The sequence below is a fragment of the Babylonia areolata genome, chromosome 7 (assembly GCF_041734735.1).
Source record: "Babylonia areolata isolate BAREFJ2019XMU chromosome 7, ASM4173473v1, whole genome shotgun sequence".
NCBI lineage: Eukaryota > Metazoa > Mollusca > Gastropoda > Neogastropoda > Buccinidae > Babylonia > Babylonia areolata.
Window position 1 is genome coordinate 35997869 of NC_134882.1, and position 12934 is coordinate 36010802.

The 12934-nt window shown below is 37.7% G+C and overlaps 2 protein-coding genes across 7 annotated transcripts in view; one reads left to right on the plus strand and one right to left on the minus strand.

Annotated features, from left to right (window-relative positions):
• The window catches only part of LOC143284016 (von Willebrand factor A domain-containing protein 3B-like), a 93560-nt gene extending 88581 nt beyond the window's left edge, over window positions 1–4979 (minus strand). For 5 of the 6 annotated variants that reach the window (XM_076590558.1, XM_076590560.1, XM_076590561.1 and 2 more), the window contains exons 1-2: window positions 4664–4979; window positions 3566–3583 (exon numbers count right to left, since the gene is read on the minus strand). In XM_076590558.1, coding sequence (XP_076446673.1) covers window positions 3566–3583; window positions 4664–4727 — 82 coding nt within the window. In that variant the 5' untranslated portion in view covers window positions 4728–4979. The remainder of the gene's footprint in view (window positions 1–3565; window positions 3584–4663) is intronic. The other variant, XM_076590559.1, reaches the window with a different exon arrangement.
• A 202-nt stretch (window positions 4980–5181) lies between these two features.
• LOC143284017 (palmitoyltransferase ZDHHC20-B-like) overlaps window positions 5182–12934 on the plus strand; it is a 32998-nt gene continuing 25245 nt past the window's right edge. The window contains exons 1-4 of the mRNA XM_076590563.1: window positions 5182–5296; window positions 7416–7442; window positions 10085–10179; window positions 12165–12285. Coding sequence (XP_076446678.1) covers window positions 5182–5296; window positions 7416–7442; window positions 10085–10179; window positions 12165–12285 — 358 coding nt within the window. The remainder of the gene's footprint in view (window positions 5297–7415; window positions 7443–10084; window positions 10180–12164; window positions 12286–12934) is intronic.

Here is a 12934-nt window from a genome sequence, read left to right on the forward strand (position 1 = left end):
GAAGAAAGAAAGAAAGAAAGAAGGAAAAAAATGAAACAAACAAAAAGCAAATGATTCCAAAAAAAATTATAAGAGGCGAGAATACTTTTGTTGATGAAAATGAAACCAAGAGAATCTCTTATGTATAGCTGTTGACTGATGAAAATAAAACCCAGAGAATCTCTTACTATGTATAGCTGTTGACGTAAATGTTATTCCTATGAAAGCTTTGTGTTTTTGTGATTATATCCTTGCTTGTTTGAGATGTTACAAAGACTTTTTTTTTTTTTTATTATTTTTTTTTTTTTTACAACACTACAGAACAGCACAGAAACTCATCACACTATTTCGCACATTAATGATTAAGTACACACACACACACACACACACACACACTCACACTCACACCTTTTTCATCCTCCCTCTCCACAAAACCCTCCAAACTAGATCTGGACACAATCTCATTTTGTTTGAGCCATTGACCAAACACTCTCAAATTTCACAAACAAAAGCACACACACACACACACACACACACACACAAGACAACCCCCCCCCCACCACCACCACCCAAAAAATAGATAAAGAGAAAAAGAGGACAGGGGACCTTTTAAGTTCTTTTCCCAAGTACATGGAGATCTTTTAAAATCTTTTCCTAAGTATGTACAGAGTCCTGACACACTGTTGATCTTGCTCACAGTTCTGCATGGTGCATCATGGGAACTTAAGCAGTTTCAAAAGAAAGACATGACAGCCCATTTAAATGTTAAAAGGAGCCACTAAAAGCTGACCATGACAGCTAGTACAACAGTCAGTCATGTCAACTATGACCATCAGAGTGACAGCAACTATGACCATCAGAGTGACAGCTAGACTGTTCAGTAAACTCCAGGTATGTTGTAATAAGCTTTTCTGTTTCCAAGAGTAGAAGACATGAACAAAATATATTTCAGTTGTGGGTGAGCTAGGCCCTTCCCATTTAAAAAGGTAGTATTTGAATAGTGCATTGTCTATAGGGGGGATCTGGCGTGCTTTCACTGTAGCCAACAAAACAGCAAGTGTTATATAATTTATAGAAATGCAAACTCAAAGTGGTCACACTCTCTCATTTTAGCTGGAAACAAATATATTATATATCTTCTAACAGTGATGCAATCACAAGAAAACAAAAATGAATGAAACTTTCTACAACACGATTTACCACAATGGTGTTATGGTGTTAGGATTACTATAACTAGGGCAGAAAAATTGCTGAAGAATCTTGGATCTACAAATTTTGGGAACCATGCTGGCACAGGGGTATGTGAAAAATGGCAGAGGGGAGAGAATTCTGTGTCTTTAAACAGAAACTGGCCCATGATGTCTTGAGGGCCACACATTAATCTGGCTTCTGCTTCCTGTTTGCCAAGATGTTTTTGGTTGCTGAGGGTAATGATTAACAAAACCTTCTGGCACACAAATCACTGCCAGAAACTACACATAACCCATGCTCTTCTGAAAATGAACACTGTTAATTTCTGACAGAGGTATAACACTGGTTAGATATGACTGAACCATAAGTAAGAGACACATTTTTTTGGGATAATTTCTGAATGTATTTCATAGATTGTCAGTATATGCAGCTAAGACAAGCCAGGAGAATAAAACAAAAGCAAAATGTGTCTCCATACCTTATGTGCACATAGAATTCTGAATTATAATCCAAACTTCTGGCATTCTACACAATCTCTCAAATGCACTACTTAATGCACACACACACACACACACACACACACACACACACACACACACACACACACACACACACAGATACACACAAAAACAACACACACACACACACGTCTTTCAGTTACCGGACCTGCTCGTGCCACACCCACTTACTTCATGCTCACTTTCAGACAATATCAAAGAGGAAACAGTGACCCATTTGGCACTTTGTGCAGTGTTCATTTTTAATGAGTACTGTTCATGCCTTGTCCACATCAATTACTGATCCACTTGTAGGATGTGTGCATGCATTGCAAAAATAATGGTGGCTATGTGTCACATGATTGCATGAAACTGTTTTTCCCCCCTTCACTCTCCACCCCTCCATGCACTAAACAAGCGGACCGTTTGTCTTTGAGTTCAGCTTTGGGTCAGCCACAGAGTTCTTGGCTTCCTGCACTGCTTTCGCTCCTTTGCTCGCTTGCAACGTCTAAGTGTATAATTAACCCCTCCCCGTGAGGTCGTGACCTTTGCCTTCTTCCTCATAATAGGAACAATCTGACAAGAGTTTGTCAAAGCTATCACTAAGCTTATCATCATAAATGACTGGTAAAGCTTCTGCAACATCTTGGGTAACAAAATCACAATGTATTTTTTTTTCCAAAAAAGCGGACGTTTCATGCTACTTCGACTTGTTTGTGATTGTCTGCCGCTATTTTGAAAGCGTCATCTGAAATTCCAGGAGATGTACTTCAAATAACATCCTAAAATGACAATACAAAGTGTGATTAGGTTTTGCTCCCCATGAACAAGTAAAGCAGACATATAAATATATTAGATATCACATTACCATGCAATGTCAAATGTAATGTAAAGGGCCCGGATCAGCCTCATCAGTCACCTCCGGACCCACAGCAACTGATATTCCATATGATTTTTAAAGCCATGGTCATCTTCAAATCCGAAGGACGAACATCACCATGCAATGTCAAATGTAATGTAATGGGAAATTTGCTGAGCCTTTTATATATGAAAGCCCTAAACATACATTCAATGTTTTCAAGGCAATATATCTTCTTCCTTTCTGCAGATCTCTTGCTCCATTATCTTTCCATGTATACCCACTAACTGTTGTGTGGACTGCATACAATACTTCAATTCTAATGAACAAATAAAGTTTGATATTTTGCATGCACTGATGTAAAAGGAGTATTTAATCAAAGATAAGTCTGCTTATCAAGTTATCAAGTCTGATCAGGATTGGTTTTGAGCACTGATAACTGAAGAAGTTATCAAGTCTGATCAGGATTGGTTTTGAGCACCGATAACTGAAGATTAGATTTAACAGTAAGTAAGGGAAAATCATATACTTTAATATGTATTCAAATGACATGGAAACCAATCCATGTTTGTGACTGAGAAATTCCTGTCCACAGATGGACACACAAGAAGGCAAAGCGAAAGAGGAAGCAACAAATTGTATTTTATGTCCCCACTGGGGACATCAAACATACATTTAAAAATGCAAACACATAGTACACAAGCAACAAGAGTAGTGTTGAAAACCAGAACAAATTTGAGCTTCCGGTACTTGCTCACTGTTCATGACCAAGCCTTTTTACAGGTCAGATGAACTAAGTAAAGCAATTACTGTCATTCAGGTAATTTCAACAAGAAAGGGAACATAGATCAGGAGTGAATAAAACAATAAAGGTAGTGCACACTGGCATAAAAGGTAAAGGTGGTAGATACATAAATATATGATAAAGGGTGGGAAATAGTGTCAGAGAGAAAACGGGGTAGCAAAATCTAAAAGGAAATGAGAACACTACTGGCAGTGCTACAAAATATAAAGGGGGAAAAAATGTTAGTAGACTCACAATGTTTATTCCCCAAACCTTCAGAACAATTGATAAAACATTGGAAAATCAAACATACCACAGATAAAATGCATTGTCACGTTCTGTACAATGTAGTGTAATGTAATGCGACTGGACTTTTGTAGAGTGCTTTACCAATTAGAGCCTATAAAGCACAAACAATAAATTCATTGTTTTTCAAGGTAACATCTTCCTTTTTTAATTTCTCTCTTGTTCCATTGTCCTTCCACACCCATCAAACTCTAGTATGGACAACACAAAATCAAAATTGTCTATTTCTAATAAAGATATAATTATAAGGTTTGATCTTTTGCAGGCATCTACATAAACAGAGCATTTGGCCTAAATGAGTCTGCAAATATATACATGTTAACTTGGAAGACAGAAATGTCTCCATTTCTGCAACCAGATGCAGCATATGGATGCAACCACTTGGATTTCTGCAGCAAAATCTAACGTAATTTGGATACTGTACATGTCAAATATTCACATTACTTTATATCCAGTCACCTCTAACTTCGCATTATACTTTTTAACCAATTATATAGATCTTCATGACCACTGTTACAGCCATTGTCATTACCATTATCATTATTATTATTATCATTATTATCATCATCATTACCATTCTTATTCCTTTGTTCCTTGTTTTTCTCTCTCCCTTTATGTCTCTCTTGCTATCTAGATCAGATGCTTTCACACACACACACACACACACACACACACACACACACACATTCCACACACATAAAAAATATGATTTTCATTTGATCTGTTTGTGTGTGTGTCTCCTTCCCTCCCTCACACACACACACATACACAAGCACACATTGTTATGCTGGACTCTCTCTCTCTCTCTCTCTCTCTCTCTCACACATACACTTGTATCAACACAATTCTTACTTGCATGTATTTTCATACATATTTTTTCCACATTATTTTAACTAGCATATAGCAAGAACTGCTTTACTGCAACACACCTAAGTAAAGATTAATGTTTTGACATCCGCCTATTTCGATATGGTTTTCCACAGCGAGTTATGTCAAGATGAATACTGGCAATACTGATAGACTGTAATAACCAAATATTTTACTCACCTGATGAAAATGCATTCTTCAGGTATGGGTCTACGGACAGGAACTTCGTGACGACTGCCGTCATGTTTTTACGCTTTGAGTTCGTCTTTTGATCAAAATTTTACTCAGGGATTTCCACTGGTATTCAGATTCTTCATTGATGCATTAAGAAGTTTAAAAATCAAAATGTCTTCGTTACAATTATGGCACACAATCCCTCTCATTATCAACCATGTTTTCTGAAAATCGCAGCGCAGCCACAGTCTGAAGATTCAGTCCTTCGCTCATGAATTGTTTATTGACGTCGCCATTCACGTCGGCAAGAGAAGTTTCCTGTGTGCCGCCATGTCTGTGTACACTCAGTTGCCATGTGCAAAACAAATCAAAGATGAATCTATTTTTTAATATAGTGCTACATAGCTGTTTTGTGAAATATTTCAAAGACTATATTTGTAACTAAATCGATTTCTTTTTTCATTTCATAAAAGGAATTTCCATGAAACACATAATCTGATGACGCAACTACAACAACACAAAAGATGGCTCCGGCTGTAGTCAGGGCCTGCTGCAATGCAGTTAAATGGGCTCCTGTCATCTTTATCACAGCCATTGTAGGCTGGTCCTATTATGCTTATGTCGTCCAAATGTGCATATGTAAGTACGACCGATTGGTTCATATTTATTTACAATTTTGTTGTGTGTTTTCTGAAAACACTTCGACACTGGCAAGCCTTCAAAACTAACTCACAACTGCTCGCTGCTGTGAATTATTTTATTATTCACCTTTATATTTAAGTTCGATCTAGATAGCGAAATTAGCAATAAATTGGAGCTTATAAAACAAAATTTACGTTCGTTTATTTTGAGGTATATAATTCTTTGTTGAAACAGATACAATGACTTTGAACAGTAAGCTGAGGAGATAGTAGGATCAGGATGTGTGTGAAAGGGGTGTGTGTAATCTAGATTTTGAGGCCTCCCCAGGAGGTGAGAGCACATGTGCATACTTTACATACACATTGCCTGCTTGTAAAAGCTGATACCGTGCGTACTTGTATCAGCTGATATCTCTTGTTGAGGCAATAAAGCACTCTGTGTAATAGTGTTTACTAGGTGGAGTGATGGCCTAGAGGTAACGCGTCCGCCTAGGAAGCGAGAGAATCTGTGCGTGCTGGTTCGAATCACGGCACAGCCCCCGAAATTTTCTTCCCCTCCACTAGACCTTGAGTGGTGGTCTGGACGCTAGTCATTCGGATGAGACGATAAACCGAGGTCCCGTGTGCAGCATGCACTTAGCGCACGTAAAAGAACCCACGGCAACAAAACGGTTGTTCCTGGCAAAATTCTGTAGAAAAATCCACTTCAATAGGAAAAACAAATAAAACTGCACACAGGAAAAAATAAAAAAAATGGGTGGCGCTGTAGTATGGCGACGCGCTCTCCCTGGGGAGAGCAGCCCGAATTTCACACAGAGAAATCTGTTGTGATAAAAAGAAATACAAATACAAATACTGTAATAGTGTATACTACTGGTAGTGGTACAAATGTGATGAAAGTGTTGTGCATAGAAATATTGACATCACCATCAGGAGTCAGTTACAATCAAATGTTTACTTGAACTTGTAGTGCTTGAGGTGGTTCAAGTCTTATTTGCCTACCTATTCATGGCAAACAGGATTAAATAACATTGGTAAGTTTGCCCAGTGGGCATCAAATCTGAACTTAAAGCTGTTTGGTGCTGTAACTTTTTAGTTTCTGGTTTGGAAGGTTATTCCCGATGTTTATGACATGTACTGCAAAATAATTGCATCTGATATGCAATCAGTTGTGTCCCTTATATAGTCTTAGGCAGGTGTCCCTACCTTCGAGTAACTGGAATTCAGGCTTCTGCACCTTGTAAGTTCCATGGATGTATTTGTATTAGTCCATCATGTCACCGTGGGTGTGTCAGTGCTGGAGACTGGGAAGGCGTAGAGCAGCTGGATGTTATGGGTATGGTTTAACTTTGAGACTAGACAGGAGTTTTGTTGCCCTGTGTTTTAATTATGGTGATACTGCCAGACTGAGTTTCTATATTCCAGCACAGATTTGACAAGAGAATTGTACAGTTGGACGAATGTCTCTTTTGACAGGTGGTCAGAAGTGCATCTTATTATCCCTACAGTTCTGTTAGCTTTTGATGTTACTTGGGTCTTTGAAGGAGAGCTTGTTCAGTTGTTGTCAGTGTGGACACCAAGGTCTTTCTCCACTTCACTGTAAGTTAGGTTGACAGAGCAAGCTTCACCGTCAGTGTTCTTCCCTCTCATCTTGTACACTGCTCCTGACTTTTTTCCTTACTTCAGAACATGACATTTTTCTGGGTGAAAGCGAAGGAGCCACAACTGTGACCAGTCCTGTAACCTGTTCAGATCTTCCTGTCGATCATCAAGTTTGTCAGCCGCCTTGTTATATCATCTGACTCAGCTGTGTATTCTTTTGCTCTGGTTTTAGACTATTGTTTTGACATCCTCTTATTTCTGTGTATCGACTTCGCTCCCAAAAGTCATCATATTTCATACATCACCAATTAAGAAATGTTTTTGCAGGGTTAGTCAACTTAGTGGATATGGTATGTCAAATTGTTTTGAAACACTCATGACCTGTAATGGGTTAATTTTAGTTTTAATGTAAACTTGTTTCTGGGAACAGTTCTCCCCCCACCCCCCACCCCCAAAAGAAAAGAAAGAAAAAGAAAAGAGAATAATCAAATTAACTTTTCTGTCTGTTCCAACAGTCACGGCAGATTCCATTGCTGAAAAAGGTAAAAATATTGTCTGTCTTCCTGTGTCCCTGTTTACAGGTGTTGGCATGTGTTGTGGTATATGTGTGTGTCTGTACACTTTGTCATTGACACATTCTATTAATTGTCTTGTTTGTAAGTCCTGCTTGTAGTGCCCTGTTTTATTTGTTTTTGTAACAAGTTTTCCCCATATTGTTGTTAATTGTTAGTGCTCTGGACCCTTGTGCTAAGAAGTTGTAATGAAAACATTTGAACGCTTGATTCTACAATTCCTAAAATCCTGCATTCCTCCATCTTTTGATCCCTTTCAGTTCGCCTATAGAGCTAACAGATCAGTTGAAGATGCCATTAGCATAGGTCTCAGAGGTCTCAAAAATCCTAACAGCTAATGAGCTATGCCAGGATCCTTTTCATTGACTACAGCTCTGCGTTCAACACAATAGTGCCAGCCATCAAAACTATATTTTAAACTGAAAGACCTCTCGCTGCCTGAATCAGTTTGTACATGGATCCAAAATTTTCTAAGATGCAGACCGCAAGTTGTTAAAGTTGGTGACCTTACTTCCTCCACATGCATTCTCAACATAGGCACCCCACAGGGATGTGTTCTATCCCCACTGTTGTACTCACTATTCACACATGACTGTGCAACTCAAAATGAATGTAACACCATGGTCAAGTTTGCTGACAATACTACTCTAGAAGGGCTGATTACAAACAGTGATGAGTCAAAATATAGGGAAGAAGTACATGAACTTGTCAGCTGGTGTGATCAAAACAACTTAGAACTCAATGTATCAAAAAACCAAAGAATTAATTATAGATTTTAGGAAGACCAGATCTGACCCCTTACCACTTGTCATTGAAGACAAGCAAGAAGAGATCATCAGCGACTTTAACTTTCTCGGACTGATCATTTCCAAAGATTCAAAATGGAGAAAAATACGGAAAAAAATTGTTTAGAAAGCACAACAGCGCCTGTACTTTCTTCGGCACCTCAAAAAGTTCAGAATTAAAAAAGAAATCATGGTTGATTTCTACCAAGCAGTCATTGAAAGTGTGCTAACCTTCGCTAATACTGTTTGGTACGGAAACATTTCCAAGGCATAAGTTGCAGCCCAGAATCATAAAAACTGCCACCAAGATTACTGGGGCTGATCTGCCTTCTCTAGAAGACATATATTGTAAGTGGCTACTCAAAAAAGCAAAATCAATCAGCCAGGACGAATCACATCCAGCTTTTGGGATTTTCGAGATGCTCCCCTCTGGTTGACGGTACAGAAGTATAAGGACGAAAACCAATCGCTTCGCCAATAGCTTTTTCCCCAAAGCAGTCAATGCCCTGTCTCTCAAACAAATCCAGTGTGATAAATAGAATTGTGCAACCAACAACCATCTACCAAAAGATCTAGTCATCAGCCCCATCCACATGTAATATGCAGCTTATGTTCAAATGTGTGTGTGTGTGTGTGTGTGTGTGCAGTGCATGCATGTGTGAGTATGCACAAGTTTTTATATTGATATGCACTCGTATGTATCCTGATTTCTACTGTATTTGTGTTTGTGTATGATTTTCAATTTATGTTTGTATCTTGCTATGTACTATCGCCCCCAATATTCCTTGTGACCCTGGTACACTTGGTAATAAAGACATATTCTATTCTATTCTATTATAGATACCCACTATTATTTTAAAATATACTTGTGCTCAACAAACACCTGTCGGCTTTTCCATAGGATACAGCTTGAGAATGTGCATCATTGCATGAATTTGCACATACACATATGAACATTCTCACAAACAACTGACACAAGAGATGTAGCTGAAAACACATGTGCACACATTCACAAAAATTATACTGATAAACTAGTGAACATATCCTTGGTAGTCCGTTGGTTTCCATGATGATGACACAATAGACATGTGAACATTCCTCACTGTATAGTAAATTCCTGTTCCATTTGAAGTGGGAAAATATGGTATGCAATTCATTTATTGTTGTGACTGTTTATAAACAAATGAAATAAAAGTATTGTTTTGGGGGGAATCTGAATGTAAACTCACTGTGATTCGTGTGAAGTCTGATGATTTGTTGGCTATGGTGGGTTGTTCCTCCATATATCATTGATTTAATTCACATAGTAACAGCACAAGTATGCAGTGTAACTGGTTTATTTTTTTTTAGTGCTTGTATGATTGCTTAGTAGTAATTTTAATTGAATTTTAAATATTATTCAGTTTATTGGGTGGGTAGTTGATTACATTTTTGTTTGTTTTGTTTTTGTTTCTGTGGAGAATCCCAGAGTGGTATCTACAGCTTCTATTTTGATTTGTTCATGATGTATTAAAAAGAAATTATGATGCATGGATATGTATGTGTTTTCTTCAGTGTGTGTGTGTGTGTGTGTGTGTGTGTGTGTGTGTGTGTGTGTGTGTTTATTCAAATGGTTGCGAAAATGTCAGTACAACAAACAGTTAATCTGACAATAAATGGTTTCAGTCAGTCAGTGTGTGTGTGTGTGTGTGTGCGCGCGCGCGCGTGCGTGCGTTGTGTCTGTGTGTGTGTGTGTGTGTGTCTGTATGTGTCTGTGTGTGTCTGTGTCTGTGTATGTGTGTGTCCATATAAATTTGTGTGTGTGTACTTTTGTGTGTGATCCTACAGTGATTTTACTGTTGCTGTATCATCCCATCCTGGCCCTATTTATGTGGTCCTACTGGAAAACCATCCTCACGCACACTGGCAAAGTGCCCAGGGAGGTGAGTCATTTTACCAACATTCATTAGTATACTGTATTAGTGTACAGATTGTCAAAATGGTTAGTGTTTCATTCAGTTTTGTTTAGGCTGATTTGATTGAATCTTGATGAACTTTGAACATTTATGTGTATTTGTTATGGGTGAGAATATTTAGAAATTGTGGGACACACACACACACACAATGTATCTATCTATCTGTGTGTATATATATATCAATATCATTATATGTATATTATATGTATATATATCTAGATATGTGTGTGTGTGTGTGTGTGTGTGTGCGTGCGCAGTTCTACAATTCTTGAAACACTGGGCTGAGTCAAGGGTGCACCACTCTCTAACAAATTTGCACATTATTCAGAATGTGAATGTGTGGTTTGTCTGCATCACAGTATACATTAATCATTTGGTGAATGAAATAAAGCTACTTTGGTGCAAAAAACATTTGCTGCTATTTTTGTTTGCTTGTATCTTCCAAAACGGAGGCAAAATCTGAGACATGCTCATGGGTACTCACTTTGCAGGTCTCTTTCAGGTGGTAAATATGCTCTATACAAAAATCATCTGTGTGTTTCTCTTGTAATACAAATCACCTATATGTTTTAAGTAACAGTTTGTAAATGAAAGCCATAACAAGTGGATTATGGAACTTCAGAACTACACTTTGTGTGCATCTTTTCCGTGCCTTGTTCTTTTGTCAGCATCGCATCCCATGCCAGTGCCACAATATTGTATGGGATGATTGTACTAAATCATTGCACATGATTCTGTCTTTGCATATTTATGTAAATCTGACGAAGTTTTTGAGCGAGCATCTCTTCTGTCTCAGAATTATTCTCTGATGGCGAGCATCATTTCCATGTGTAACGCACATAAAAATACGAAATCCAGAATTCAGCGCACGCACAAAGGCACATTCCATCAGTGGTCAGTCACCACTCACCAGACAGCGTGCCGCATGTATAAATGTAAACATTTCAGCGTTTCAATATTAGTCATGTCCGCACCATCCTACCATCATGCAATGAATCCTGTGTCATTAGACACGCTCACGACTGGTGTTATTGTTGAAATTTCCAGTGCGTTTTCGCCTTTGCAAGAATTTATAGGCATGCCAGCGGTTTTTTTTATCAGTTTTTTACCAACTGTATGCGTGTTTAAACAATTCCAAGTGAGAATTACTTTAAAAGTCTGCGGATTCGCTTCTCGCTTTCAGAATTTTGGATTTGGCATCGTATCCATAGTAATGCAAAACAAGAAAACATATCTATTGACGACACCAAGTGCATGGTGACAATAGACTCAACAGATCCACATTCACATATATATATATATATATATATATATGTATATAAATCTTTCTCTATTAGATTTATTATTCAATATGTGATTTATGTGTTACATGACAAGTTTTCTTATGAGGTCTAAGTTTTATTTATTAAGCTATTGTAATGCATAATTGTGCTCATAAATGTTGTAAACATGTTTGTTTTATATTTTAGTGTTGATGATGATGATGATGATGATGATGATGATGATGATTGTGTGTGTGTGTGTGTGTGTGTGTTTGTGTGTTTCACTGCTTATTGATATATGTATTTTTTTTCACAAAGAATGATTATTATATAGAAAAAAAAGAGGGTTGGGGGAGGTAAAGGTGTTGGAAGGGAGGTTATGGTGATATGAACTGGATAGGGGAAAAGTGACCTGAGTGTGTGTTGTGTGTGTGTGTGTGTGTGTGTGTGTGTGTGAAGAGGAGAGAAATGAAAGCAGATTTTTCACCACATATCAGAAGCAATCACAGTTCTCTCTCTTTTCCATTTCCCCCCTCATAACAGGAATATCACAGTTCTCTCTCTTGTATATACATGTTTATATATATATATATATATATATATATTTTTTTTTTTTTTTTTTTTTTTTTTACCCAGATCTGAAATAAATAATAAGTCAGTTTTTACCTCACTGTTTTTTCCCCCCACCAGTTTTTTCTGGCACCTGCAGTGGCAGAGCGTCTGGAGTCGGAGACCAATGAAGAAATGCAGAAAGATATGTTGAAGCAGCTGACCAAAAAACTGCCAGTACAGACCAGAACCATCTCTGGATGTAAGTGCACCTGTGTCCTGCTCGTTAGCTAGAATATTAACAATTGGGGGAATTCTTGATTTTCATGATTTGCGGCTTCGCATGCTTACAGTGCTGTTCATTCATCGCCAGTCTTTGTTTTCCTTATCAAGTGTTTTGCATGAAAAAGGAAATACTATAGGGGCAAAAAAAGTGTTCTGGAAGGAAGGACAGATTTGGCAAAAGTACAGTTGGCAACCATGATCTATCTGCCTCATAACTGAAGCAAAACTGTTGATTGTGAGCTTGGGCTGCTCAAAGTTTCTGAAAATCCCATTGTCAGCTTTTTCATTATTGATGTGAGTTATGTGTTGGATGTTATACAGGGTTTCATTTTATTTTGTTTATTCTAGTTGCAGACTGAAATTCAAATGCAAATAACTTTGGTCACCAATATCAAGTACATTTTTCAAGAATATTTTTCTGTGTTTGATAACACTAAGCTAGTCCAAAATTGAACCAATCTCATTGTTACTAATGCACTAAATGGATAAATACCAGTTTCTCCATGAATCATTTGGGTCATAGTATTCCTGTTCCTACTCAATCTGAACAACCGTTTCAGAAATTTTAAGTTCTAATTTTTCAAGTATATTGACATTTTCATAACCCCATATTTCCGCACCATATG